Below are 26,082 nucleotides of genomic sequence, written 5' to 3' on the forward strand. Positions count from 1 at the left end.
TTCCTTAGATTCCTTACTAGGGGCGATAGTCCACCATTCCATGCCTGCTCCTTATGTAGGTATGATGTGAACCGCTGAATGGCTGGCCACCAGAAAAATGAAGGCCTGAGGCAGCAAAAGAAGTACGTAGCGCCGGCGGCTTCCTTTCGCAGTTTTCTGTTGTTGCTCCCTTGTTGTTTTCTCTCGCGCTCACCCGAGTGATTACCGCATTCAGACCCGCTGGACACCTTAGGCACCAATGGCTCGGAAAGACGCGTCTCACCGCCCCGACTCGATGATAACGTCCGGCAGAAAAAAAAAGTTGCCCGCTCAGATAGAATGGTCTTTGATAGTTAGTCTGCAGAAGCAAACACATTCCACACCGATTTCTTTCTATTAAACAGACCACAATCATGGTAAAGAGAAAGAGAGACGAGGCGGCCAAGGACCGCCAGACCTCTACGCAGCCAGCCAAGGTTGTCAAGGCTACAGACAGTGAAAAGGCCCCTTCCACCTCAACGGCTGACGGTCCGTCAATCACGCTGCAAATTATCACCGGTTCCTACGAAAAGGTTCTGCACGGCTTCACCGCTGCTGTTTCACCTACCTCTTTTGCATCTAAGGATACGGATGAAGATGGTGATAAGTCCAATCTTGTACAATTTGTGGATACTTTCCTGTTTGAGGCTCATACATCTGCCATTCGCTGTCTCGCCTTGTCACCATTGCCGAAGGCTGATGCAACAGAAAACGCTCAAGTCATCCTAGCCACTGGTGCTACGGATGAGCGTGTTAATCTTTACTCTCTGTCTGCTGCTCCTGTTGCAGTGAATGACTTATATCCCACCGTACCGACTCTCGCGGGCAACAAAATCCTTGAGAATCCCAAGAACCGCGAGCTGGGCACATTGATGCATCACTCCGCTCCGATTTCGGCCTTGGAATTTCCCTCCCGATCAAAGATCCTCGTTGGTTCTGAGGATAATACAATCTCTGTTACTAGAACTCGGGATTTCTCCGTTGTATCCACCATCAAGGCCCCTCGTCCGAAAGTTCAGGGTAGGCCAAGCGGTGACACAGCACCCCCGGGAGGCACCCCGTCCGGTGTCAATGATATCGCTGTCCATCCTAGTATGAAACTGATGCTGAGTGTGGGCAAGGGAGAAAAGTGCATGAGGCTCTGGAACCTTGTTACAGGGAAAAAGGCGGGCGTGTTGAACTTCAACCGAGAGATTTTGCAAAGCGTCAAGGAGGGCAAATGGAGCACTGGAGAAGGAAGGAAGATAGTATGGAACTCGAAGGGTGATGAGTTTGCTGTGGCATTCGAGTGGGGTGCAGTTGTCTTCGGCATTGTAAGTTTGATGTTGCATATCCCCCATTGCAAGGGCCATTCCTTAACATAGTATACAGGACTCCACTCCCATTTGCAGGGTTTTCCCCAGCCCCCGGAGTAAGCTTCACCAGATGAAGTATGTCAACCCAACGCCTTCTTCCGACGACAGCGACGAATTGCTTGCTGTCTCGACGGAAGATGGTAGGGTCATTTTCTACTCTACTAAGCAGGTTCAAGAGGCGACAGAGGAGGATGATTCGCCCATCCCCTATGCGGAAGCTGTTGCTCAGCTTGGCGGTAGAGCAGCAGGCTTCCCCGGAAGAGTGAAGGACTTCGAGGTCCTTGATCTTAATGGTCAAAGAGTTGCTGGAAAGGATAACCTTCTGGTAATAACGGGAAATAGTGAGGGCTTGGTCCGTGTTTGGCTGCTGCAAGGAGCCGATCTGGTCAAGAAGGATACAAAAGGTACCAAAAAGAAGTCCGCCGAGACGGAGAAGAAAGTCATCCAGGTTGGTAAGTTCTTGAATGCCTATGGCACAGGCAACCGAATCACCTGTCTCAAAGCATTTGTGATGCTGGCTCCTGAAGATCCTTCGACGCTAGAGGATTCGGAAGAGGACTATGATGAGGAAGTGAGCCAGGATGAATCCTCCAGCGAAGAGAGCGATGAAGAATAGGTTTACCGCCTATTTGATGATTGTCTTACTGTATATACCCAACCCTTGTTGATAGGCAAACGGATGTGTAAAATCATACCATTGCAGTCTTCCATTATCTAGAGGTGCTTTCCGTATCGCTCCCCCACAACTCTCCCTACATTATGAATGGTCACATTACCGACGTCCCATACAAACTTCTGGACCCTTCACTGCTTCGTGGTTAGTCGCTTTTGACGTCTGTACGAGCCCCTGTATGCCATATTGGTCACGCAAGTCGACAAATTCGTATTCTCATTGAGCCATTCCACTTCAGTTCGACAAGTATAAGCATGGGCATCAATACAGACGGTGAATATCTTTCAGTATTTATTCAAGTAGGTGCGAGTCGATCGACTGAGGAAGTGAGGTTCATTTTTGGCAAAGAGGTGAGTCAGTATAAATCCTGCCGCCGCCCACCGCCCACTCGCTCTCCACTGCACAAATCACAACCCCACTGGCCGAACCGTATCATATCGCCTCCGTCCTCAAGCAGCAATTTTCATCAGACAACACGACCCTCGCCCCTCGCCCTCTCCACCCCCCATCACCCCCCTTTTCTAGAACCGCTGTTGTCTCTCGATTTCACTAGCAATTATGGCTGCCAACGGCGACTTCTCTGACGACGAGTCCCAGCCTGGATCCCCCATGCTCGATGCGAACGGTCACGATGACATCGAAGAGCAAGAGCCCCTCGACCAGGAGTCCAAGCCTCTGAAGTCTGCGATGAAGAAGGCGGTTCCTCCTCCCCAGCCCAAGCGGCCAGAGCTGCCCGAGCAGCCGAATCCGGAGACTCTGGACCTGTCCACGCTGACTCCTTTGACCCCCGAAATTATTGCGCGCCAAGCCACAATCAACATTGGCACCATCGGTCACGTCGCTCACGGCAAGTCGACGGTCGTTAAGGCTATCTCCGAGGTCCAGACTGTCCGTTTCAAGAACGAGCTGGAGCGAAACATTACGATCAAGCTGGGTTATGCCAACGCGAAGATCTACAAGTGCGACAACCCCGAGTGCCCTAGGCCGACATGCTTCAAGAGCTTCAAGAGTGAGAAGGAAGTCGACCCGCCTTGTGAGAGGGATGGCTGCAGTGGCCGCTACAGACTGTTGAGACATGTGTCGTACGTTGAACCTCAGAATCCTGTGTAGTCAAGTTATTCTATGCTAACTCAGAGATCGAAATTAGTTTCGTCGACTGCCCCGGTCACGATATTCTGATGAGTACTATGTTGTCTGGTGCCGCCGTCATGGACGCTGCCCTTCTCCTTATTGCCGGAAACGAAACTTGCCCTCAACCTCAGACTTCGGAGCACTTGGCCGCCATCGAAATTATGAAGCTCAGCCACATTATCATTCTGCAGAACAAGGTGGACTTGATGAGAGAGGATGGTGCCCTGCAACATTACCAGTCGATTCTGAAGTTCATCCGTGGTACCGTCGCCGATGGCTCTCCGATCATTCCCATCTCTGCACAGCTTAAGTACAACATTGATGCTGTCAACGAATACCTGGTTTCGCACATCCCGGTCCCGGTCCGCGATTTCACCGCTTCCCCTCACATGATCGTCATTCGTTCCTTCGATGTGAACAAGCCCGGTGCCGAGATTGAGGAGCTGAAGGGTGGTGTTGCCGGTGGTTCCATCTTGACTGGTGTTTTGAAGCAGAACGACGAGATTGAGATTCGCCCCGGTTTGGTCACCAAGGACGAGAATGGCAAGATTCAGTGCCGTCCCATCTTCTCTCGGGTCATGTCCCTCTTTGCCGAGCACAACGACCTTAAGTTTGCCGTCCCTGGTGGTTTGATTGGTGTCGGTACTCGCGTGGATCCTACTCTGTGCCGTGCTGATCGTCTCGTTGGTTTCGTCCTTGGTCACCGTGGACGCCTTCCCGCTATCTACACCGAGCTGGAAGTTAACTACTTCTTGCTTCGTCGTCTGCTCGGTGTCAAGACCGCCGATGGCAAGCAGGCCAAGGTTGCCAAACTTACTAAGAACGAAGTTCTCATGGTTAACATTGGTTCTACGGCTACCGGTGCTAAGGTCGTTGGTGTTAAGGCTGATGCCGCCAAGCTCAGCTTGACCAGCCCTGCTTGTACCGAGGTTGGAGAGAAGATTGCCATCAGTCGGAGAATTGAGAAGCACTGGCGTCTGATCGGTTGGGCCAACATTGTCGCGTAAGTCTAAAGCTCCGCCCCTTATACTCTCCAAGATTTCTTCCCTGCTCTGCGAGAATGACGTGATACTAACTTTGAGCATAGTGGTAACACCCTTGAGCCCATCCTGAACTAAAGAAGTTATTGCCCGCTTGGATGGCCAGGCTTGTATCCACCAGATTACGGCTGGTGGGGACGTCAAAGAGTCTCTGACACCAAGTCTTGGCAGGGTCAAGTCACGAATGAAGTAGAATGGTTTGCAGTAGCGAAAGGGGGTGTCAGTTAACTCCCTGATTAGAGACCACAGGGAGCCTAATCGTCGCCTATTCCACCTGCTGATGATTGCGAAGAACAGGAGATCGTGAGTATCCTCCACGATAACCAGTTGAAACGTTCGCAGGATCGAGGAGGTCGGGCAAGCAGCAGGATGGGAAGGCATTTTAGAAGATCAGGTGGCATGGCTGGAGTTGCGCAGACCACTTCTTTGACGTGTGTTACGACGCTTGTGGAAAATATTTCTTACAATTTTTTTCTTTTTTTGTTCATTCTTATTATTCGGTCCGGCTTGCATGGCTCTATGTAGATGCTGTATAGGGGAATGATGAACGCAACGAAATAAAAGTCAGAATTTCTTTGATGTCCAATACGCCGCTATTGAAAACAAGCATAAATGGGGAGCTGAATGAAGGAGTTTTTGTTCTGCTGCGGCCTTGCCTCCGAGGCTACGGCGGCGGTTGACTAAGGCGCGGACCAGCTCCTCTTTTAACTATTCTCTTACTCCCCCATTCATTGCTTTGTCCGCAACCAAAAGGCCACATCACAGCAGGCTCAATTTCAGGCTGCTGTTGTGCTGCCGGTGTCGCAATGTATATCCTCGAGGTAAAGTTCCCATACAGACCTCTTTATCACCATACTAGAAGTTCATCTGGTCTTACCTTCTAAGCTTGAAGCTCCAGCTAACTTGGGTCATCCGTGGCCGTTACAGCAACTGGCGCGTTTCCTCGACCGCCCATTCATCCCCTGGAAGAATGTCCTCGTCGGATTTTCTCTAGGCCAATTTCTTTTGGAGGGCTTTCTGTCTCTCCGTCAGTACAAAGTACTGCAACGGACCAAGCCCCCGCAAGTATTGGCGGGCGAGGTTTCCCAGAAGGTTTTCGATCAGAGTCAGGTAAGCATCTCTACATGAACTCAGCAACCACATCATACTGATCAGATGATTCCGGGCTCATTAGTCTTACGGTCGCGCCAAAGCCAAATTCGGTCTTGTTGCAGGTCTTTACGGTCAAATTCAGAATCTTGCTTTCATCTATGGCGACATTCTCCCCAAGCTTTGGGGAGTCAGCGGTCTCCTGTTGGCACAATACTTTCCTTCTCGGTTCCAAGGTGAAATCTCGCAGACGCTGCTATTTGTCTTCGGATTCAACCTGATCAGCACGGTTCTTTCTCTTCCCATCTCGTACTACAATACCTTCGTCCTCGAGGAGAAGTTTGGTTTCAACAAGCAGACTTTCAGTCTCTGGGTTACGGACTTGCTCAAGGGACAGATGCTTGGTATCGTACTTGGAACACCCATTATTAGCGCAGTTCTCAAGATCATCCAGAAGACCGGCAACTCCTTCTTCTACTACTTGTGGCTCTTTGGTGTCTTCCTCCAGATCTTCGCTATCACCATCTACCCTATTGTTATCCTGCCCTTGTTCAACAAATTGTCGCCCCTTGAGCCTGGTGCCATCAAGACCGGTGTCGAAAACCTCGCTAAGAAGCTTAAGTTCCCTCTTCAAGAGCTGCATGTTATTGACGGCAGCAAGCGGAGCGCACACAGCAACGCCTACTTCTATGGCCTCCCTTGGAAAAAGCACATCGTCATCTACGACACTTTGATCGAGAAGAGTGAGCCTGAGGAGGTTGTTGCAGTCCTGAGCCATGAACTGGGTCATTGGAGTCTCAGCCACACCACAAAGCTTTTCGGTATTGCTCAGGTATGTTCCTGGGTCACAAAGCTGACCAACCACTTCCTTATGAGTGGTCGAAATAGTATAACGACAGGCTGACCTATACTAGTTCCACATGTTCTACATTTTTGCGCTCTTCTCCGCATTCGTGAGCAACAAGTCTTTGTATCAGTCGTTCGGCTTCTATAGCCAACAGCCCATCATGATCGGATTCCTCTTGTTCTCGGATGCTCTCGCACCGATGGATGCTGTTGTCAAGCTTCTGATGAACATCCTCAGTCGCAAGTTCGAATTCGAAGCTGGTAAGCCTTCAAGCACCTTGACTCAAAACCGTGATTATGGCACGATACTAATCAAACCATCAAGATGCCTTTGCGGTCGGTCTCGGTTATTCTGAGCAGCTGGCGCAATCCCTTCTCAAGCTGCAGATCCAGAACTTGAGCACCATGGACGCTGACTGGATGTACGCAAGCTACCACTACTCTCACCCTATTCTTTCCGAGAGACTCAAGGCGCTCGGTTGGAAGGGTGGAAAGGTTACCGCTCTCAAGGAGGAGGATAGTGAGAAACCAGTTAAGGCGGCTGACCGCGAGCTGTGAAAAGTTCACATTCTAGTGTCACCTTTCTTTTTCTGGTATGGTGTTACAGGGCCGGTTGAAGGGAGAGGCCCACCGAATATGGGGCTTCTGAAGGCATATTCAATTGTTAATGGATTTTTGAGTTCTTATCACCGGTTATAATAAACCAATCGTAATCGTCTTCCAATAAATTAAGTTCGCCTTGAATGCGCCAATGCAATATGCACAAGTCTAATATATCTTGGAAATCCAAGACAAACAGCCGAAAAACAAATCCCGTAGCAAAGCTGATGCAACCCATAGCAAAACCTGCGCGCAAAACAGTAACTTTTCTTTCGCTTTCATTTCCTACTCAAGCGTCCGACTTGGCCTTTGCCCTCTTCTCTGCAAGTCTGCGCTCCTTCTTCTTCCGCTTCCTTTCCTCTTTATCAAGACCCGCAGCAGTCTCGGCGTTCTGCTCTGTCTCAACAGCATCCATATCCATCCGGACATCGTCATCATCATCGGCAGCAACAACCTCCTCTTGAAGCTTCTTCGGGTCCTCCCACCCCTCATTTCCAGCCTCTGTCTGCTGCGCATTGCCATCCTCTCCAGCGCTGAGCTTCGCAAGAGCCAGGTCCCTGCCCAGAACTTCGCCAGCAAGACCAGCCTGAACGCGCTTCAGGTTGTGCAAAATGAGGTTGGGTGCCGCAGCCGTGGTGCGCGAGGTCGGGCCATGTTCGCTGATACCGGCATTAGGTTGGAGGGCGGGGTCTGTGGCGGCGCGATCGAGATAGGCAGCCAGGAAATCGTGCGCGGCAGCCTGGGAGATAGGCTTGGAAGAGAGGATGGTTGTAGGGGGTAGCGGAGAGGGACCCTGGGTGGCCATTGTGGTATATAGTGATATTGTTTCTCGACTTGTCGCAGAAGTGTTCAAGTATATGTAAAGGTTCGTAATCGGAGTAGTGCCCCAAATGTCGAGAAGGGTTATTCGTCCAGTAATAATAGCAACCTTCCGTACTCAGTTGTGTCAAAGTAGGTAGAACCGGTTTATTTCGTTATTGCTCGTTTATTGCACCAATTGAGCAGATATGGAGAACTGTAGATGCGCTCTTGCATCGTCCGGCGGAGAGAAAAAGTCGGAGGTGGTCCGTGCACTGCGGCGCCGGAGTTCAATTTTCAGTCCGCCGTCATGGACAACATCTCGCATCCCTCCATCGCCGTCCCCAGGTTTCCGCGTCAGCGACGTCCAATTACGCCTCACCGTCGTCTTCAAACTCCTCATCAATATGCTTTGCCTTCGGTGTACGGCTCTGCCGACCGCTTTCAGGTCCTTTGCGGCCCCAGCAACCAGGTACGTCCGTCCGAGTCTGGCACCCTGGATCCAATGAGACCACGCATCTGGGCTCTGTATATGGTCCGATTCCTCAATCGGGACAGGCAAATCGTCAGGGGAAGCTCTGGCACCTTAGGCACTTAATAGCATTGATGAACGAAATGTCTGACTTGAGTTGATTCACTAGACTCACCTCCGCACCGCTCACATCCACCGCAACCTCTCTATCAACACCGTTCCGTGCCCTCTCCTCCACGACCCTCTCCTCGCTCCGCCTCCCTCAACAACATCTCCCCTCTCAGAGCCTCATTACCTCTTCTTCCACCACTACTATCCGCTCTCTGCTCTCCACCAAAAACTCCTTCGCAAACCAACAGACCCGCTCCTTCTCCGCTAGTGCCTCGTTGGGCGGAAAGCGCGATACCTACAACCCCTCGCGGAGGGTGCAGAAGCGCCGTCACGGATTCTTGGCTCGGTTGCGCTCGCGAGGTGGACGGAAGATTCTGTTGAGGAGAAGGGCTAGGGGGCGAAAGTCGCTGAGCTGGTAGATTGGGAATGCATTGTTTGGTGGTGATGGGTTCCTTGGTTTCTGTTCAATCTCATATGTATGTGGGCTGTGTACTATGACGTTTTTTGCTCTTTGATTTTTGCGGTATCTGGATTTACTTTACTCGTGGGGAAGTTCGGTGATGCGTCTTGTCCTCTGTGTCCCTCAGAGTAGGATGGCATGAGGAGATTCAGCTTGGAATATGCCGAGCGGACCTTGCTCGCGTTCCGGGGGTATCCTTTGCGGTACTGGGATGGGGGTGGTATGAGTCTAGGGGTTCTATCTAGCTACCATCAATAGGACGTTGTCCTATGTGTACCATATACATATTCATACATAGATATCATATTGTCACGTGGTTTGGTTTATTTACTTGAAGTGTGGTGGAGTCAGGGTGTAGGTCTAACATCTTAAGGTTAGCTATATTTCTCTCACGAAGATCGAGAGATAGAAGTCATTTGGTACAAACTGCTTGAAGCAGTGAAGAACAGGTCATGTCACCTATGAGACTAAGGGCCAAGTAATCTTTAGTAGTCGAACTGAACGCAAAAGCATCTGCCAGCACTCCTTACTACAACAGGCCAGGAGAATGGAGAGGAACGAAAGCATCTTCGTGAAGTACTGGCAAAATATCATTGCCAAGGTCTGGTAGGTGTCAATAAACTACAGCATTCAGTTTAGGTCCAAGTCTCTGGTTGTTGACTGGCACTTAGGTTGAACAATATATCAGGAACTTCAAAAATCATTTGCGTGTCTGCTCAGTTGGAAACATCTTTAACAATACAGATCACACGGGTCGGCATATCTGTCCCAGACTTTCAGTGTCCCTCAAAGAGGTAGCGGATCTTTTGATCTAGGTGCTATCTAGGAACGGGCTCAAACATATCCTGTCATGTCTAGTGGTCGTTGGGTGGGTTGCATCATTCATCATCTTCGTCATCCTCCATGTCTTCATCGCTGTCGTCTTCGTCTTCAGATCCGGTTTCGTACTCATCATTGTCATCGTCGTCATCAGACTCCTCGTCCTCATCATCGCCGACCTTCAGTCCATAGTCATCTTCGAATTCCTTGAGTGGCTGCACCGCTGGCGTGAATCCCGATGCCTGGAGACCTTCCTTGATGGTCTAAGCCGACAGTTAGTAAGTGATACAAGAGAATATGATGATTTCAGGAAAAAAAACAAACCTCCTCAAGCACTGTAGCGCAGGTAACCACGATATTCGCCGTGGATGGGTTGAACAAAGGCAGAATGATGCTCTTCAGAGCGCCCTTCACGTCATCAACGCTAGTGGCCCGCACCTGCTTGAGCACCCGCTCTTTGTAGTCGCTAGGTAGGCGCCGAATCACCTGTCGAATGAAACTGCCTGAGGCTGCGGCACCAATGGTCGACTGTTCATTCGCAAAGCTAACAACAATGCTGCTAATGGAGCCCTCTAGCATCAAAGGATCGAACGGCATCGCACCAGAGAGGTGATCCTCAACAATCTGTTTGCTTGAGTCGAAGGCTTTATGGGCGTTGGGAGAGCGATAAACGTCAAAGTTGACGAATCCGGTGTCGATATTGTAGGCGAAGTTTGTGCCATATGCCAAACCCTTGCCTCGAACCGCAACCCAAAGGGGTCCCTCGACCGCATTCATGTATGCGATTGCAACCATCAAGGCAGGAAGTCTTGGATCATCATACGAATCCAGACCCCGTGCAGTTGCATATGCGAACGATGAATCAATCGTCGGCATTGGTACCACATACGACTTGCCGCCCAACTTCTGACCAGCCTCACTGAGCAACGGTCTTCTGGCCGTGATAGGCTGCAGAGGGGCACCTGCACCCAAACGCTCAGCAAATGGTTTCCATGCTGACACAGGGTTTTGAAGTTTCTCCAGGTCAGCGATGACCAAGACTCGCATGTTCTCGAAGCGGAAAAGCGCGTCTCTGATCTCTTCCATCCGCGCAACGACAGACTTCGGCTCTTCTGCCAGTTGCTTCTTGATCCGTTTCAGGTAACGCGCCTTCACCAAGGTGCTCCGAGCCCGAACAATAGACTCTGCCGCGTAATGGACCATCACATGAACAGCCGCGAGCATGTCATCACCACTACGCTTGGAATCGGGCACATCGGAAAGCAGTCGGCTGGTAATCGCTCGGAGTCGCTCGACATCGAAAATCGAGTTCCAGGAAAGTTCCTGGATCCATGCAATCGCCGTATGATACTTCTCAAGCTCCACCTGGAATGAGATCCGCAGCATCTCCGAGTTTCCTAGGCTTCTGGCTCCTTCCATGGAGTAGCCAACTGTGTCCCTTTCCAATTCCACAACCACCTGCTCAAAGTCAATGGTTTCCCCATTCCGGTTGACAGGCAGGTTGAAAAACGCCTCGGTATACACAGACAGCAATGGGCGAAGCTGCACAGGTACGGCCTGCGCCGAAATGAGAAGGGAGAGCTGCACGAAGCTACTGGGGATATGCTCAAAATGGATGAACAGGGGCAGGTCGGATCCATCAGCATCCACCAGTTGTTGCGCCTTGTGGGACGGGCGTCCGGCATCCAGGGCTGCACCGGACCTGGCTGTAGTAGTGTCCACGAAATGGATAGACTCTACCCCGGGAATTTGGAACCTCTCCAGCATCTCCTTGGGGATCTCCTTGTCATTTTCAGCTTTAGCTTTCTCCAGCTTGTCGGCCAGCTTCTTCAGCCCTTCCTCACCCAAGCGCTTCTTTTGCTCTGCGACTCTAGCTTCTTCTTCCTTCTTCAGTGCGTCAGACATTTTGACGGACGGGACACCCAGGATAGTGACATGGTTGGCATCAGAAATCCACGTCTTGATGAAAGTGCGCCATTGTGCTTCACTCCACTTCTCCAACACGTCATATTCTTGCAAGGTCGCAACATCAAGCATAGTCGATCCGTCCCTCTTTCCGAAAAGGAAATCCGAGATCACGTACTCCGCAAAGGAAGAAGCGGAGCTTTCAGTAGAGAACTTCCAGGTCCGCCTTTGCCGGTCAATGCACTCCTTGATATATCTCATATCCAATTCCTTCTCCATAGCATCCTTGAGCACTTCGAAAAATCGTTGCTCTACCTTCGCCAGTTTCTCTGTCTCCACACTGGTCAAAGTGAAGCGGATCTCAATACTGGGATGATCTTCGGTAGCATAATAAACAGCACTGGCGAGCTGCTCCTTCTCAACCAAGATGTTGTCCAAGAGGGAAGCAGATGAACCGGCCAAATACAACAATGCAACATTAACAGCCCCAGCTGTTACAGTGTAAGTATCACTTCGAAATGAGGGGAATGGCGAAACACTCACTTTGAACAGGATCGGTACAGTCCGGACCGAGGAATCTAATCTCTATCTCTCCAAAGGATTCATCTTCTTCCGGGAATTCCACAGTCTGGACAATGGACTTCTCCAATGGCGGCGCCTGCTTGGAATCTACCCACGGTCTCTTGAAAGGTGAATCAGGACTGGGAATGACATCTAGAATAGTATCTTCAAATTTGTCCAAGGTCTCCAGCATGTTTTGGTGATCTACTTCGCCTGTGATAATCAGGCATAAGTTCTTGGGCTGGTACATCTCACGATGGAACGCTCGGATACGATCCGCGGTGAGTACACGGAGCTGCTCCATCATACCGCCTGTCTCGTAGCGGAAGCCTACACCATGCGGGTAAGTCAATCGACGAGCGGTTAGATCGATTAACTCTGCAGAATTATTCTGCACACCCTGCATCTCCGAGTAGACGACTCCGGCGTCGTCACCGGAGCCGTCAATATGATGCACTTCGGTATAGCACCCTTCATCTGTCAGTGTTGGAGCTATAACATGCTCTAGGTACACGGGTAAGATTTGAGCAAATCCTTCCCAGCCTGCTGTGTCCAAGGTGTAGGCCGTGTGATCTGTGGCCGTCCAGGCATTAGTGCTCGAATAAACACGTGTTGCCAGCTTGTCAAGGAAGCCCTTATATCTATAGTTGCGAGAGCCCATGAAGCACAAGTGCTCCAATGTATGAGGAGCACCCGAGTCATCGAGAATCTCAGTGGCTAGAACAAAATATCCTGTGACTTTGGGTCCTTTTTGGTCAATGACCACTACCCTCATGCCTGTTCTCTCCGACTCATACTGAGCAAACTCGCTAGGCGAGTACTCCGGCTTAAACTTTTGGAGTAGCTTGAAATGGCTGTTTTGGGTAGATGACATGTTGCTCAATGGTCTCTGGAAATGTGATTTATAACCAAATTCTGCGATCACACCCCGTAATGATAATCTGGAAGACTGTTAGTATTCCATAGACCAGAAATGCAGATGTCTAAGAAGCAAGTATAACAGTTGTATTCATTTCAAAAAAGAAGCTAGCAATGCTTGAGGTTTGGGATGCGGGGAACTGAAACGGGAAAAGCACCCATTCCATGTCTGAAATACCAGTAGCAAGAACAAGGGAATTGCAAATTGTAATAATACGACATCACGGAGACCATGAAGCATGCTGTATGACTGCGCAAAACTGTGGCAGCCAATGCAAGGCTGCCAGTTGAGGGATTGGATGTTCAATACAGACAACGACGGAGGGGCAGTCTCTTTTCTTGCTTTTTTTTTTATTCAATGGAGTTCAGGGCTGGCACTAGCATGGACTCACATGGATCGAGAAGCGTTTGCCCGAATCAGGCTTCTCAATAGTAAATGAGACAACACGATGGGCTCTGCTTGACGCCGCTTATGATTGTTTCAGGAATTTTCAGGTCACACAGTTGGCCGCTGAACGAAAGGTTACCCTCCAACTGTAACGGTTCAGAGTGGAGTAGTTCAGGTTCCGGTCCGATAGAAGCTCACCTCACCAACAGACACTTCACGAAAAGACAACCGAGATCTAGGTTTGAAGAAATCTTCATCGAACCAAAAAAGAAGAATATACTTGCAGATAAGACACCCCCCCAAAAAAATAAAAGAAAACTTAAAAATGGTCTCAGTTTGGCCGTGGGGAAGAGCGAGACCATTTGTGGTCTTGCCTATCGCAGCCAAGGCGGTGAGCGGTGAAGTCACATGGCGGTGTTGACAGCTCGCCTTCCCTTTCGGTTGCGATTTGCTTCATTGGATACCTTGGTATATCTTTGGGGATCGATACCTGGCAGATCGCCTTTACATGGGAAACGGAGCTTAGTGTGGCTCTTCTGTTGGCCTGCCTTACGTCTTTGATCCGCCCGTTACCAAGAACCAAAGGCTCTTGTTTACTGACAAGATGTCTGCTAAGGTATCGGAGCAGGACATAGGCCAGTCGGTGCTGGATTTCGTGACCGATGGTACTTATCCGGGGTCGGAGCAGGTTGTCGCCTCTGACTTTTCTGGCTCTATCTTGGCCAAGGAATTGGAGCTGATATCGAAGGCTAGAGAGCAAGTTGAAGTAAGTAGTATTCAATGCGGAGCCCCGCACAAGTAGCAGCCCAGATGGCAGTATAACTAAATGAGAATTTCCCATAGGCCGAGATCAACTTCCTCAGTCGTGAAAACAACTTCGATGCCGACGGATGGATTTCACAGGCCAAGCAGCTTCATGCAGACATTGAACGATCTAGAGTCACTGCGAGGGAAATTGTCGAGCAACATGAAAAAACGCAGCCTTTGCAATTGAAAGTGGAAGATGCTTCTGCGAAAGTTGGTCTCATTGAGACCGAAATTGCGTTCAATCAGGCGGTAGCCAGTGCGCTGACAGAAGTACAAAAGCTCTGCAAACAACTAGACGACGGACGAGCAGCTCTCGGAGACGGCCGCACCATGGCTGCCATTGACATATTGGAATCCACTGAACACGCCATCAAGCGAAGCAGTCATTTCACAAACACAAACGTTCTACACATACTGCTAGAGAATGCCGCCGGTCTGCGGAAAGATATCATGGAGGCTGTTCGTAACCGCTGGAACGAACAGCTACATATCGATAAGACGGAGGGAAAGCTGACCATTTCCAAGGACAGCGGTATGATTCTTCTGTTGGATAGCGCCAGGTTATTCCAGCTCACTAACATATTTCATTAGGTGATACATTGCAAGAGACTATCGTGGCCTTGACTAGGCTTGAGATGTTCCCCTCAGCCAGGGATAGGTTCCAAAAGGAATTGATATCGAAGATAATTGATCCGATATTGCTGCCCGGAGCCACTGGGCGTAGCCATGAGTGCCATGTCTCAGGGTCTACGATTTACCTTGACCCGCAGCCATCAACGGCATCAATACCAGAGCTGCTTGAACGCCTAGTCAAGGTATTGGGCTTCTTGAAGCAATATGTTCCCGCTCCTATTGTGGAATCATTCTCGGAAATGTTCATTCCCTCGCTGTGTTCCAAGATACTTGGATTCTGGCTATCACCTGCTATTCCAACCGATCTTGAAGGCTTAGGACAGTTTGAGCAAATGCTCGATCATGTCCTTAAATTCACGAAGAACATTGAGAGTTTCGAGTGGCGCGGCCAAGAAGAACTCATCTCTTGGGTCAACCAGGCTCCGCGTCTCTGGATAGCTAGAAGGCGTGTTGATTCATTGGATCAGGTTCGGAGAATCCTCGCTGCTTCCCAAGGCACTACACAGCAGGTTGAGAGAATTGAGGTCGAGAAGGTCTCTGGGAGTGATGAAGCGCTGCTGGAGAATGCTGCACCTGATGATTGGGACGCTGGTTGGGAAGAAGACAATGAGAGCGGTTCTAAGGGGAAGCAGCCCAGTAACTTCGACGATGAAGAAGACGTGAGTGCATGGGGGCTGGATGATGATACTGAGGAACATGACCCCAAAACGAAAAATGGCACAGCCACGGCATCTGTGGACAATGATGATGATGCTGGAGATGCCTGGGGCTGGGGTGACGAGGATGAAGAACAGAACGCCGAGGTCTCAGAGCCCAAGACACCAGTTGTGCCTGCAACTGTCAATGGCAAGGGTGGGGCCAGCCATTCCACTCCCAGGGAGGTTACTTTGAGGGAAAAGTACACCATCACAGACATCCCCGACGCTATTCTGGGTATCGTCAAGCAACAAGTGGTGGACTCTAATGCCTTGTCTCAGCCTGCGTAAGTCCTTCATGGTCAGAATTCTATATTGATTCTAATACGTTGCAGGCATGCCCACTCACGTGTGGTTTCCTCCGGAACAGGACTTCTCGCACTCCCAACTTTGATATTGGCCATGTTCAAAGCCACAGCCTCAACTTTCTACGGTCTCAAATTGAGTGCTGGGCAGATGTATTTATATAACGACAGCCTGTATCTCGCCGGTCAAGTTCGTGATCTCGCAGAGGAGTACCAGCTCGCCAGGCTTCATGCAGATATTGAAGCTCTTGAAAAATATGGAAAACTGGCTTACAGCAAAGAGATGCAGACCCAACGCACAATTGTCACAGACCTTCTAGACGGTGCACAGGGCTTCAGCCAATGCTCAGAGCAACCGTTCCTTGGCGAATGCGAAAATGCGGTCAGCGCAACAGTGGACAGAATTCGCGACGTTTTCAAAGAATGGCAGCCTATCCTGTCGCAGTCTGCACTTCTTCAATCGATCGGCTCATTGGTTTCAACTGTCATCAGCAAGATGATAATCGAGATTGAGGATTTGGGTGACATTTCAGAGCCCCAGTCACAGCGACTTGTGTCATTTTGCAACCAAGTGACTGGGCTGGAAGATCTATTCATCCCTGAGGGCCCAGATAACACCGAGCGTTCGCCTATGACGGCCGTCTACGTACAAAACTGGTTGAAGTTCCAGTATCTTATCAATATATTGGAAAGCTCTCTTGCTGACATCAAATTCCTTTGGCTCGAAGGCGAGTTGCGTCTAGAATTTTCTCCAGACGAAGTCGTGGATCTGATCGAAGCTCTTTTTGCCGAATCCGACTACCGGCGTAAGGCTATCGCGGACATCAGAAGGGCATCACGAGGGCAATAGTCGTTTAGCTTTACTTCCATGTATATAAACTTAACAAAATGGCATATTGTTGTCTTTGGTGCATATTTTTGCTCTTCTACTTATCTAGTACGTAATGTTGCGGCGGGGAATCTCCGCGCTTTGCACAAGTGGCCGCATCGGTTGCCGTATTTTTTTCCTCACTTGGTGGAGTTTTCTCAACTGCACTTTGAAGTGCTCTAGATCGCGCCCTTCATAACCCCCATATTTCCCTTCAGTGCCATTATGAACGGCGTTCAGGATTCGACGTCTGCTGCGGCCTCGTCCCAGTCTGCGCAGAGGCAGGTGCGTGTGCAGCTAGTTAGCAAGCAAGAAGACATTGCGCTGCCTGAGAGCACCGGCCCCATTCTGGTTCCCACAGGTAAGAATGCATTTTGGCAGATCGCTGCCAGTCTGCCTTATATACACATACGTGCTCACTAACTTCTTTATCTGTTTGTAGGATTGCGGAGATATGCGCTTTCTACCCTGGTGAACAATCTTTTGGGAAACGACAAGCCGGTGCCATTTGAGTTTTTGATCAATGGCGCATTCCTTCGGACTTCGATCGATGAATACTTGACGGCCAATGGCATATCCGCGGAAACTACTCTGGAAATTGAGTATATCAGAGCGTTGATTCCCCCGCTTCATATTGCTTCGTTCGAGCATGATGACTGGGTTGGCTCGGTGGATGTCCTCTCTGCGACCTCGCCAGCTACCTCTTGGGCTTCTGCGGTCGTCTCTCCGGGGCAGGAGAGGATCCTATCGGGCAGCTACGACGGGTTGCTTCGAGTGTGGAATATGTCGTCTCAAATCGTCGCAACCTCACCGTCCCCGGCTGATGGAGGACACGGTGCGTCCATCAAAGCCGCTAAGTTCGTCTCGCCGAATACGATCGTGTCGGCTGGCCTTGATCGCACTGTTCGACTCTGGAAATACAACGAAAGCGATGATGGATTCTCAGGAAAGATCACCCCGCAGATTGAGCTCTACGGACACAAATCTGGTATCAACTCGTTGGCTGTGCATGCCCCCTCAAACCGTATTCTCTCCGCTTCGGCAGACCACAACATTGGCTTTTGGTCGACAAAGAAGTCAGATGCCCCAGCTGCTCCCGAGAACCTAGTTCCGTCTGCTGCATCACGGAGCTCCAAGCGCAGAAAGGTGAGCTCGTCCGTCAGCACCCCGCAGCGCGGCCCGCTTGCGCTGTTGTCTTCCCACACCGCGCCAGTTTCAGCTGCCATTTTTGACACGAACGACTCGACTGTCGGTTACTCTACTTCGTGGGATCACTCTCTGCGTACATGGGATCTGGTCACGGCCGCTTTAGTAGACACCAGATCGACATCCCATTCGTTGCTATCTCTCGAGCATCTCCCCGAGCACCACCTTCTTGCGACAGGTACTTCTGCTCGCCACATCACTCTCATCGACCCTCGTACGTCAGCGACAACAATCTCCGCCATGACCCTCAGAGGCCACACCAATGCCGTGGTTTCTCTTTCCCGCGATCCCCACAGCAGCTACGGTCTCATCAGTGGTAGTCACGACGGTACCTGCCGAATCTGGGATATCCGTGCTACAAAGACGGATAAGGACGGTGTTGTTGGCGAGAGCGTGTATTCGATTACTCGGAGAAGCTTGGAAGAGCAAGGTAAAGCGGATGCTAAGCGAGTAGGTGGAGAGGGAGTCAAGGTCTTCAGTGTGTGCTGGGACCGCTCGGTTGGCATTGTTAGCGCCGGTGAGGATAAGAGGATTCAGATCAACCGGGGTGAAGGCGTATTGTCTTCCGCATAAGAGGAGTTGCACATATGGTTCTGGCGTTATACTTATAGGATGAAAAGTTTGGTTCTGACTCTTTGTATTAAACAAGCCGCTGTACGAGCTGATGTTTCCACTTGCAATATATCATATAATTGCTCTAAGCGGCAGCATGGAATCACTATTATGATCTCCTTATAGTCTCAATGTTTCATTGTCTACATAAAATACATCTCCAGGGTGGAGAAGGTCAAGCCAGAACACTAATTTACAAAAGCAGGTTTATAACGCCATTCCATGCCCCAACTGAAACGAAGCCGCAAGACCACTGGGGTCAACAAATGAATCATCATGTTAACCTCACAGTCTTCTTTCCATACGGTTGAGCTTGACAGCAGATTTAATCTAGAAATCATGTTAGTAAAATTCTTGCTTTGTGTAGTACCCCACGACCACATCCACCAGCGAAGTGCTCCAACACCCCCTGGTATCATAGTTGGAGATATTTAAATATGGGTGTAAACCAACCTGGCTCCTCGTCCGCTGTCCCCGAACGGGCAAACCGAGCGCATGACGCCGACCACGGTAGGTTCCCGTCTCCTTCAGACGCTTGATGTTATCGAGGTACTGTCTGCGGAGGTCGTTCTCAATCTTCATATCGGACAAGGCGGCCGTGATATCCAGGACCTGCTTGTTCGCCAAGTCGCCAACCTTGCATGTTGGGTGGATATGGAAGCGGGCAAGCAGACGGGTCGATGTCAAGTTACCGATGCCGAAGAAGGACTCAAGCGATTTCTGAATTCAGTCAGACCAGGCGTTGAAGGAAAGATGGAAGTTCGGAGTTGCTTGCCTTGACGAGGTTTCGCTCGGGGAAGTTAACGCCCAAAATGAAAACCTGATTGCTTATTAGCCACACATTTAAGGGAAACTTTATACTGGCATAGTATTAATACATACCATCTTGACAGTTTGGCTTGTTCAGTGCTCCAGGGGATGTGATATGGCTCAAAATGCCTTATGCGCTGCGCTATTCTTCTATCAACCTCCGCAGTCTGGCTCAGTTCAGCGCGGAAGAAATCGTGGAGTAACAATGTTTCTCCGAACAAAACAGCGTAATTTTTAGTTCTGCATACAGTAAATACACCCTAACTCTTCCACGGTTGCGGTGCAGTGAATGTTAAATTTCAAGTACTAACTGCAAAGATACAGTCATACTAATCCCGATACGGTTATGGTGCTCTTGGCATCTCCGCAGTAATGCAAGCTGGCCTCCATTCGCCGCATGATTGCTCCTTGAGTCTCCTGTGTTCTCAAGCAATTGTTAGAATTCTCCTACATTGGAGATATCCTGAGCAATCATGAACTTCAAGAACCTTTTCCTGTCTTTCTTCTTCGTCCTGGCGGTTGGACTTGCTCTTGTCCACGCCGAAGAGGCTCAGCCCCGGGGTCCCAAGATCACCAGTAAGGTATGTATAGATGTGATCTTCGGCACTTACAACCATTGTGAATTGCTTTCCAAGTATGACATACTAACTGCATTTACATACAGGTGTTCTTTGATATCGAGCACGGAGACAAGCCTCTGGGCAGAGTCGTGCTTGGCTTGTATGGCAAGACTGTCCCTAAGGTACGTGATCGTCGTCATGCTAGTGTCACTCGGAGCTCCTAGACTGATAATATTACTTTTGCTTTTTTAGACCGCTGAGAACTTCCGGTATGATTTCACGAGCTCAATGAAGCTTCTGCGCCATTCTAACATTGCTCGTATTCAGTGCTCTCGCTACTGGTGAGAAGGGGTTTGGCTATGAAGGATCTACCTTCCACCGTGTCATCAAGGACTTCATGATCCAGGGTGGTGACTTCACTCGTGGCGATGGTCAGTACTACAAGGATCTTTATGATATGTGTACAATGCCCCCCTATATGCTGACACTTCATACGAAAGGTACTGGTGGAAAGTCTATCTACGGTGAGAAGTTCGCCGATGAGAACTTCAAGCTGAGGCACACGCGCAAGGGTCTGCTGAGCATGGCCAACGCCGGCAAGGACACCAACGGCTCCCAGTTCTTCATCACCACCGTTCCTACACCGTAAGTCCGTGCCAAACCTGTATAGCGATGACAGCCAGCTTACGATTTCGGGATAGTTGGCTCGATGGCCGCCACGTTGTCTTCGGTGAAGTGCTCGAGGGCTACGAAATTGTCGCTCAGATCGAGAACGTGCCTAAGGGCCGTTCTGACAGACCCGTGGAGACTGTCAAGATCGTCAAGAGCGGAGAGCTGGAGTCTGAGGACAAGGCTGAAGAAAAAGGTAGCAGCCACGAGGAGCTGTAGACCTGTTTCCTGAGGTCTCAGCCTGCTTCTCGATAAGACTGTGATGTGCTGATCGCTTGTAAAGAAACGAGCTCTGAAGAAGAGTCACAACCTTCAGCAATTGCTGTTGTTCCTTCTCCAACCCCTTTGCCTATGACATCTGATAACGCTCCTTATATCTTCCCGAAATTCGCGGCGCTTGCCATTGTTGTCGGACTGTTGGTCGTCCTGGTTCGACGCAGCTTCAAGGGAGAACAGGAGAAGGCTGAGAGGAGCATTGTTTAGAAAAAGATTGTACTCATCCAAATACATGGAAAGAATTGCTCAGTAATTTTACCCTCTGCTGCAGCTCGTACTCTACATCTTCCTTGCAGTGTACGACTACAAAGTACTGCAGGCCGTATTCAAGTGTCACTTGACGAGCCGACGCATAACCCACGCCTTAAAACAGCCGTGGCAAGCGCGCCAGGAGCAAGTGCTGTGAGATCATCTTCCAGTGGCAAGTAAGAGAAAGGCTTGGCCTCCGGTTGGGCCAACGAAGTACATTTGTGGTAAGCTCCACTGGCAGGCAGCGGCAAGGATGCGCCCACCACCTAGTCTACCTTTGGAACAGTCCAAGTACTCCTGCCACTCCTAACCATTTAGTACTTTGTTAGTCAATGGTATGATAGGCACCGTCCAGTAGGAAAGTTTTTCTCGGCGATAAGATTTGCTCGTTGCCTACCATACTTCACCGACCCCACGCTGACGGTCTGAGTGGGAGACCATTCCACCTGCGGAGTAAGGTTATTTCCTCCCAGGAGTAACGCCATTCCACTGAGGTTCATCTGCGGTCATTGGGACTTGGGAATTTACAATGTCTAGCTTGCTTTCAGCATGACCGTCACGGACTATGGAGTTCATAGTCAGACTTCGAATATAAAGATCCGTTCAACCGGGTGTAAGTAACAAACAGGTGACCTGTTATATACAGCAGTTGGGCATGGACAGCATGAACGACAACAGTACTATCATCATCCAAGGCCTCTCAACGGGGATTTAGTAATGCACAATGATGCTTAAATCACGTCAATCCTGGAGTGCAAGTGCCCACTTTTTGGCGTTGTAAGCCTAGTATGGGACGATCATACTCCGTACTGTAAGACATATTCTTGTATGCTGTGGTCAGGAGTTAAGGAATACAATTCCATACATTGCTACAGTCAGAAGTTCTGATCACCGAAGATCAGTCAACATACCAGGGCGCAGAAGCCGATCAGTTTCCACGATACAGCGCAACGTTGACACTGTAAGAAAGGAAGACGTCGGAGGCGAAGTATACATCGCCATGGCCGGGCTGCCAAGTAAGGATGCGCTTGGCTGGAGAGGGTACATCACGTGGCCGTGACAGTATCTACGGGGGGAGGCGAGCCTGAGGCAAAAGGCAGAGTTTTTTTAGACCTCGTCAGATTGGCTCAAACCGGATCAACTGGTGAACAAGTCGCTGCTACTAGTACCCAAGATAGTATAGAATGTGGGATTTCGGCCAACAACCCTAGGATCTTGCAGCTGGCCAAAAGTTCCAAATAGAAAATGTATTATGGCTTCTAGTCGAATCGACAGCGTTTCAATGCGGAAAGTTCCTTGATGTTGATCAGAGTTTTACACTTTTTAATCCATGAATTGTTCTTGATCCGGTTGACCAAAGGGAACAAGCAGAAACAGCGCGAGAAGGAACTTCCAGCAAGTGAGTACTAGTGACGGAGGTACAACAGGGCCAAAATAGACAGGGCCCAGCCCATCATCATCTGGCAACACAGGCAGAACCGCCAGAACTAACTACGCCGCCACTCTGTTTCGTTTAGCCTTTTTAGAATTTTCTCTGGATTTTTCCCATTCCCCCTTCCTGTTTGGTGCAATGGCCGTTTGGCCTGCGCTGGCCGGCTTGCCCTCCTGCTGCTGCTTCCCTTCGCTTCTTTTTTGCACGCTGAACCTTTTTTTCTCACCCGGACCGTCCCCAATAATCCCATCGCCGGGCTGCCAATAAGCAAGCAAAACCTTCCCAGTGCGCAGGCCTGCCAACCACTGCCAGTGCATTATTCCCTTAGTTTCGTAGTCATCGTCTTTGCCTCTCCTCCCCGTTCTCCGTCCCACAAACCTTCTTCCTCTTCCCTACTTCTTTTCCTCCCATCCCCTCTAAACCTCCCCTCCTAATCCAGTCTGGTTTCAATTTTTTTTTCTCCAATATCTCCACATCATATCCTATTCTCTTCCCCTTCCCCCCCTTTTTTCTTCTCTTTTTCTACACCGTAATAGAGGTTAGATCTGGGAGATCGTCTTGTTCTTCGTTTAGTATTCCTCCCCAAGGTCTTTCTTTACCCTGTTCCTCTTTCTCGCACTGTGTTACTCTTATTGATCCCCTGTGTATTGCCACTCGATAGAGACGCGGGGACTTTTTACTTCACTTTTTCATTTTCTTTCCTTTTGTCCTGTACAGAAGAAAAGAAATTTGCAGTGTTCGCCCGCAAGGACAACATCCGCTAAAAAATCGCTTTGTTCAACTACCAGCATAGTACGTTTTTTTTCTTCTTCTGTGCCGGCTCCTTCCAACGACATCCAACGCGTTTTGCTCATCTGTCTTCGGTGTCCACAGTTCGAAATACCGCAAATATGGCCGACAGCTTGAAGATGGGAAACCTTTCCCTCAACGAGTCTCAGCACGCTCCTGCCGCTGCCCCCAACACGGGTCGCGCCGCTTACATCCCTCCCCATCTTCGCGGACGCCAGATGGGTGGAAACATGGACGGTGCTGCCGCTGCCCCTCCCCCCGGTCCCGCCGCTGGCCCTGGCAACTCCTGGGGTGGTCCTAGGTATGTGATCTTGCATCACGGGCGTGTCCCATTTCGCGTTGTGTGTAGTGACTAACTGGCATGATTTTGCAGAGGCGGCCCTCGCGGTGGTCAGTGGGCCAACGCCAACGCCCCCGATTTCAGCCCTCGCGGTCCCAATGGTAACACTAGCTGGAGCCCTCACGAAGCTCGCCGGCCCTTTAATCCAAATGCTTACGGACACCCAGGTCACGGAGGCTCTTATGGAGGAAGTGGAGGTGGTTCTGCCCGAGGCTCTGGAGATGGCCAGTGGCGTGACGGCAAGCACATTCCCGGTCCTGCCAATCCCCGTCTCGAACGCGAGCTTTTCGGTCTTCCCAACGATCCCACCAAGCAGAACACCGGTATCAACTTCGCCAATTACGACGACATCCCCGTGGAGGCCTCTGGTCACGATGTCCCGGAGCCGGTCAACGCCTTCACCAACCCGCCCCTGGATGACCACCTGATCGAGAACATCAAGCTCGCCCACTACCAGACTCCCACCCCCGTCCAGAAGTACTCCATCCCCATTGTCATGAACGGCCGCGATTTGATGGCCTGCGCCCAGACTGGTTCCGGAAAGACTGGTGGTTTCCTCTTCCCTATTTTGTCTCAGGCTTATCAGAACGGTCCTTCCGCTGCTCCTGCCCAGGCTGGCGGTCAATTCGGTTACGGACGTCAACGCAAGGCGTACCCGACCTCCCTCATTCTAGCCCCCACCCGTGAGCTTGTTTCCCAGATCTTCGACGAGGCCCGTAAGTTCGCCTACCGCTCCTGGGTCCGCCCTTGCGTTGTGTACGGTGGTGCCGATATCGGTTCCCAGCTCCGCCAGATTGAGCGCGGATGTGATCTTCTGGTCGCTACCCCTGGTCGTCTTGTCGATCTTATCGAGCGTGGCCGCATCTCTCTGGTCAACATCAAGTACCTGATCTTGGATGAGGCCGATCGTATGTTGGACATGGGTTTCGAGCCCCAGATTCGCCGCATCGTGGAAGGCGAGGATATGCCCCACGTGAATGACCGCCAGACGCTGATGTTTTCGGCCACTTTCCCCCGTGACATCCAGATGCTGGCCCGCGACTTCTTGAAGGACTACGTCTTCCTGTCCGTCGGCCGTGTCGGATCTACCTCTGAGAACATCACCCAGAAGGTTGAATATGTCGAAGACCACGACAAGCGCTCCGTCCTCTTGGATATCCTCCACACCCACGGCACTAGCGGCCTCACCCTCATCTTCGTCGAGACTAAGCGTATGGCCGATTCTCTGTCCGACTTCCTTCTCAACCAGCGTTTCCCCGCCACCGCTATTCACGGTGATCGTACCCAGCGTGAGCGTGAGCGTGCTTTGGAAATGTTCCGCTCTGGCCGTTGTCCTATCCTTGTTGCCACTGCTGTTGCTGCTCGTGGTCTCGATATCCCCAATGTCACCCACGTCATCAACTACGACTTGCCCACCGACATCGATGACTATGTTCACCGTATTGGTCGTACTGGTCGTGCCGGTAACACTGGTATCGCCACTGCTTTCTTCAACCGTGGCAACCGGGGTGTTGTCCGCGACCTGATCGATCTTCTGAAGGAGGCTCACCAGGAGGTCCCCTCGTTCCTCGAGAGCATTGCTCGTGAGGGCAGCGGCTATGGTGGTCGCGGCGGCCGTGGTGGCCGTGGTCGTGGCGCCAACGCTACCCGTGACATGCGTCGCGTGGGTGGTGGTATGGGCGGTCCTCCCTCCTTTGGCGGCAGCAGCTACGGTGCACCTGGCGGCAGCTATGGTGGCGGCGGCAGCAGCTATGGCGCCCCTCCCTCCTATGGAGGCGGTGGTGGCTATGGCGGCGGCGGCGGCAGCTACGGTGGTGGCTACGGCAACCCCTCCGGCCCTACTGGACCTTCTTCCTGGTGGTAAATTAATCACTAGGGGAAGTTGTGGTCTCTGACGAGGCCGTCGGGTCTGATTGGCTTTTTTTTCTTCATTTGCCTCTCCTTTGACGGATACGATCAGAACGAGTCCTGAGTTCTTCTTCTCTTTCTTCTCATCCCTACTTCTCTCTCTCTCCCTCAGGGCCGGCTTTGTCATGACCGCCACGACATAACCTTAGATGCGTTCTAAGAATCGGTTTTTCTATGCTTGTTGTCTTTTCTATTTCGTTATTCTCCTATGTGCAGGTGTTTTTTTCTGCTGCTGAGCATTTTATCAATGTTGCCTATTTCATCGTTTTGTTTTAGACATGGGTTTCGATGTGGTCCGATCTCCTTATCTCGCTGCTCGTGGTTATACCCGTTTATAATCGAGAGCATTCGGGTCGGCATTGCATGGATATCATAGAATGCGTTGTCTTTCTCCTGCGACCGCTTCATCAGATACCCTTTTTGTTCTCAGGCGGCCATACGGAGATCCGCTTGAACGACGCGTGCCGAGCGGGGGTGCCGGCTTTTCGTGTTCAGAAAAGTGCTTTTTATGAATTTTCCCTGCTTGGTGCCAGGCAGCTGCATCGACCGTGTCTCGCGAATAGATTTCTTACAGTTTCGGTTTCTCACGGCGGGGTTTCTCTTATTCCGTTTTCTTTTTCCATCCGTGTTGTTGTTTCGTGCTTTGCTTGAGATTATGCTTTACTACTCCAAGCTGTGTTAAGCATTCGCACCGGAGTTGGAGAGACATCAAGGTCTGTGTGGCCGTGACGTCTTTCGG

General features: G+C 50.6%; 11 protein-coding genes across 11 annotated transcripts; 8 read left to right on the forward strand and 3 right to left on the reverse strand.

The window, feature by feature from the left end:
• Positions 1-392: 392 nt before the first annotated feature.
• On the forward strand, positions 393-1,989 carry AKAW2_51225S (putative 60S ribosome biogenesis protein Mak11; the record flags this gene model as incomplete). The annotated part of the gene is made up of 2 exons (XM_041691130.1): positions 393-1,331; positions 1,390-1,989. 2 exons carry the CDS (start codon positions 393-395, stop codon positions 1,987-1,989), a joined length of 1,539 nt encoding a protein of 512 aa, XP_041544646.1.
• Positions 1,990-2,604: 615 nt separating this feature from the next.
• Positions 2,605-4,295, forward strand: GCD11 (translation initiation factor eIF2 subunit gamma; the record flags this gene model as incomplete). The annotated part of the gene is made up of 3 exons (XM_041691131.1): positions 2,605-3,128; positions 3,194-4,180; positions 4,265-4,295. The coding sequence occupies 3 exons, from the start codon at positions 2,605-2,607 to the stop codon at positions 4,293-4,295; spliced, it is 1,542 nt and encodes a 513-aa protein (XP_041544647.1).
• A 728-nt stretch (positions 4,296-5,023) lies between these two features.
• AKAW2_51227S (zinc metalloprotease) lies at positions 5,024-6,710 on the forward strand (the record flags this gene model as incomplete). The annotated part of the gene is made up of 5 exons (XM_041691132.1): positions 5,024-5,038; positions 5,145-5,327; positions 5,392-6,138; positions 6,221-6,413; positions 6,478-6,710. 5 exons carry the CDS (start codon positions 5,024-5,026, stop codon positions 6,708-6,710), a joined length of 1,371 nt encoding a protein of 456 aa, XP_041544648.1.
• Positions 6,711-7,041: 331 nt separating this feature from the next.
• Positions 7,042-7,557, reverse strand: AKAW2_51228A (uncharacterized protein; the record flags this gene model as incomplete). The annotated part of the gene is made up of 1 exon (XM_041691133.1): positions 7,042-7,557. The coding sequence occupies one exon, from the start codon at positions 7,555-7,557 to the stop codon at positions 7,042-7,044; it is 516 nt and encodes a 171-aa protein (XP_041544649.1).
• Positions 7,558-7,759: 202 nt separating this feature from the next.
• On the forward strand, positions 7,760-8,552 carry AKAW2_51229S (mitochondrial 54S ribosomal protein bL34m; the record flags this gene model as incomplete). Its single annotated transcript, XM_041691135.1, has 2 exons — positions 7,760-8,022; positions 8,192-8,552. 2 exons carry the CDS (start codon positions 7,760-7,762, stop codon positions 8,550-8,552), a joined length of 624 nt encoding a protein of 207 aa, XP_041544650.1.
• A 919-nt stretch (positions 8,553-9,471) lies between these two features.
• AKAW2_51230A (putative zinc metalloprotease) lies at positions 9,472-12,752 on the reverse strand (the record flags this gene model as incomplete). Its single annotated transcript, XM_041691136.1, has 3 exons — positions 9,472-9,675; positions 9,737-11,808; positions 11,861-12,752. The coding sequence occupies 3 exons, from the start codon at positions 12,750-12,752 to the stop codon at positions 9,472-9,474; spliced, it is 3,168 nt and encodes a 1,055-aa protein (XP_041544651.1).
• A 1,036-nt stretch (positions 12,753-13,788) lies between these two features.
• AKAW2_51231S (uncharacterized protein) lies at positions 13,789-16,474 on the forward strand (the record flags this gene model as incomplete). The annotated part of the gene is made up of 4 exons (XM_041691137.1): positions 13,789-13,950; positions 14,028-14,523; positions 14,583-15,606; positions 15,655-16,474. The coding sequence occupies 4 exons, from the start codon at positions 13,789-13,791 to the stop codon at positions 16,472-16,474; spliced, it is 2,502 nt and encodes an 833-aa protein (XP_041544652.1).
• Positions 16,475-16,717: 243 nt separating this feature from the next.
• On the forward strand, positions 16,718-18,271 carry YTM1 (WD repeat WDR12/YTM1 family ribosome biogenesis protein; the record flags this gene model as incomplete). The annotated part of the gene is made up of 2 exons (XM_041691138.1): positions 16,718-16,853; positions 16,935-18,271. 2 exons carry the CDS (start codon positions 16,718-16,720, stop codon positions 18,269-18,271), a joined length of 1,473 nt encoding a protein of 490 aa, XP_041544653.1.
• A 381-nt stretch (positions 18,272-18,652) lies between these two features.
• AKAW2_51233A (mitochondrial 37S ribosomal protein uS13m) lies at positions 18,653-19,195 on the reverse strand (the record flags this gene model as incomplete). The annotated part of the gene is made up of 3 exons (XM_041691139.1): positions 18,653-19,030; positions 19,086-19,130; positions 19,193-19,195. The coding sequence occupies 3 exons, from the start codon at positions 19,193-19,195 to the stop codon at positions 18,653-18,655; spliced, it is 426 nt and encodes a 141-aa protein (XP_041544654.1).
• A 398-nt stretch (positions 19,196-19,593) lies between these two features.
• On the forward strand, positions 19,594-20,568 carry CPR2 (peptidylprolyl isomerase; the record flags this gene model as incomplete). The annotated part of the gene is made up of 5 exons (XM_041691140.1): positions 19,594-19,701; positions 19,785-19,862; positions 19,933-19,949; positions 20,008-20,325; positions 20,382-20,568. The coding sequence occupies 5 exons, from the start codon at positions 19,594-19,596 to the stop codon at positions 20,566-20,568; spliced, it is 708 nt and encodes a 235-aa protein (XP_041544655.1).
• Positions 20,569-23,196: 2,628 nt separating this feature from the next.
• On the forward strand, positions 23,197-25,299 carry DED1 (DEAD/DEAH box helicase; the record flags this gene model as incomplete). The annotated part of the gene is made up of 3 exons (XM_041691141.1): positions 23,197-23,396; positions 23,469-23,536; positions 23,603-25,299. The coding sequence occupies 3 exons, from the start codon at positions 23,197-23,199 to the stop codon at positions 25,297-25,299; spliced, it is 1,965 nt and encodes a 654-aa protein (XP_041544656.1).
• Positions 25,300-26,082: the final 783 nt, after the last annotated feature.

This window comes from Aspergillus luchuensis, chromosome 5 (assembly GCF_016861625.1).
Source record: "Aspergillus luchuensis IFO 4308 DNA, chromosome 5, nearly complete sequence".
Taxonomy (NCBI): Eukaryota; Fungi; Ascomycota; class Eurotiomycetes; order Eurotiales; family Aspergillaceae; genus Aspergillus; species Aspergillus luchuensis.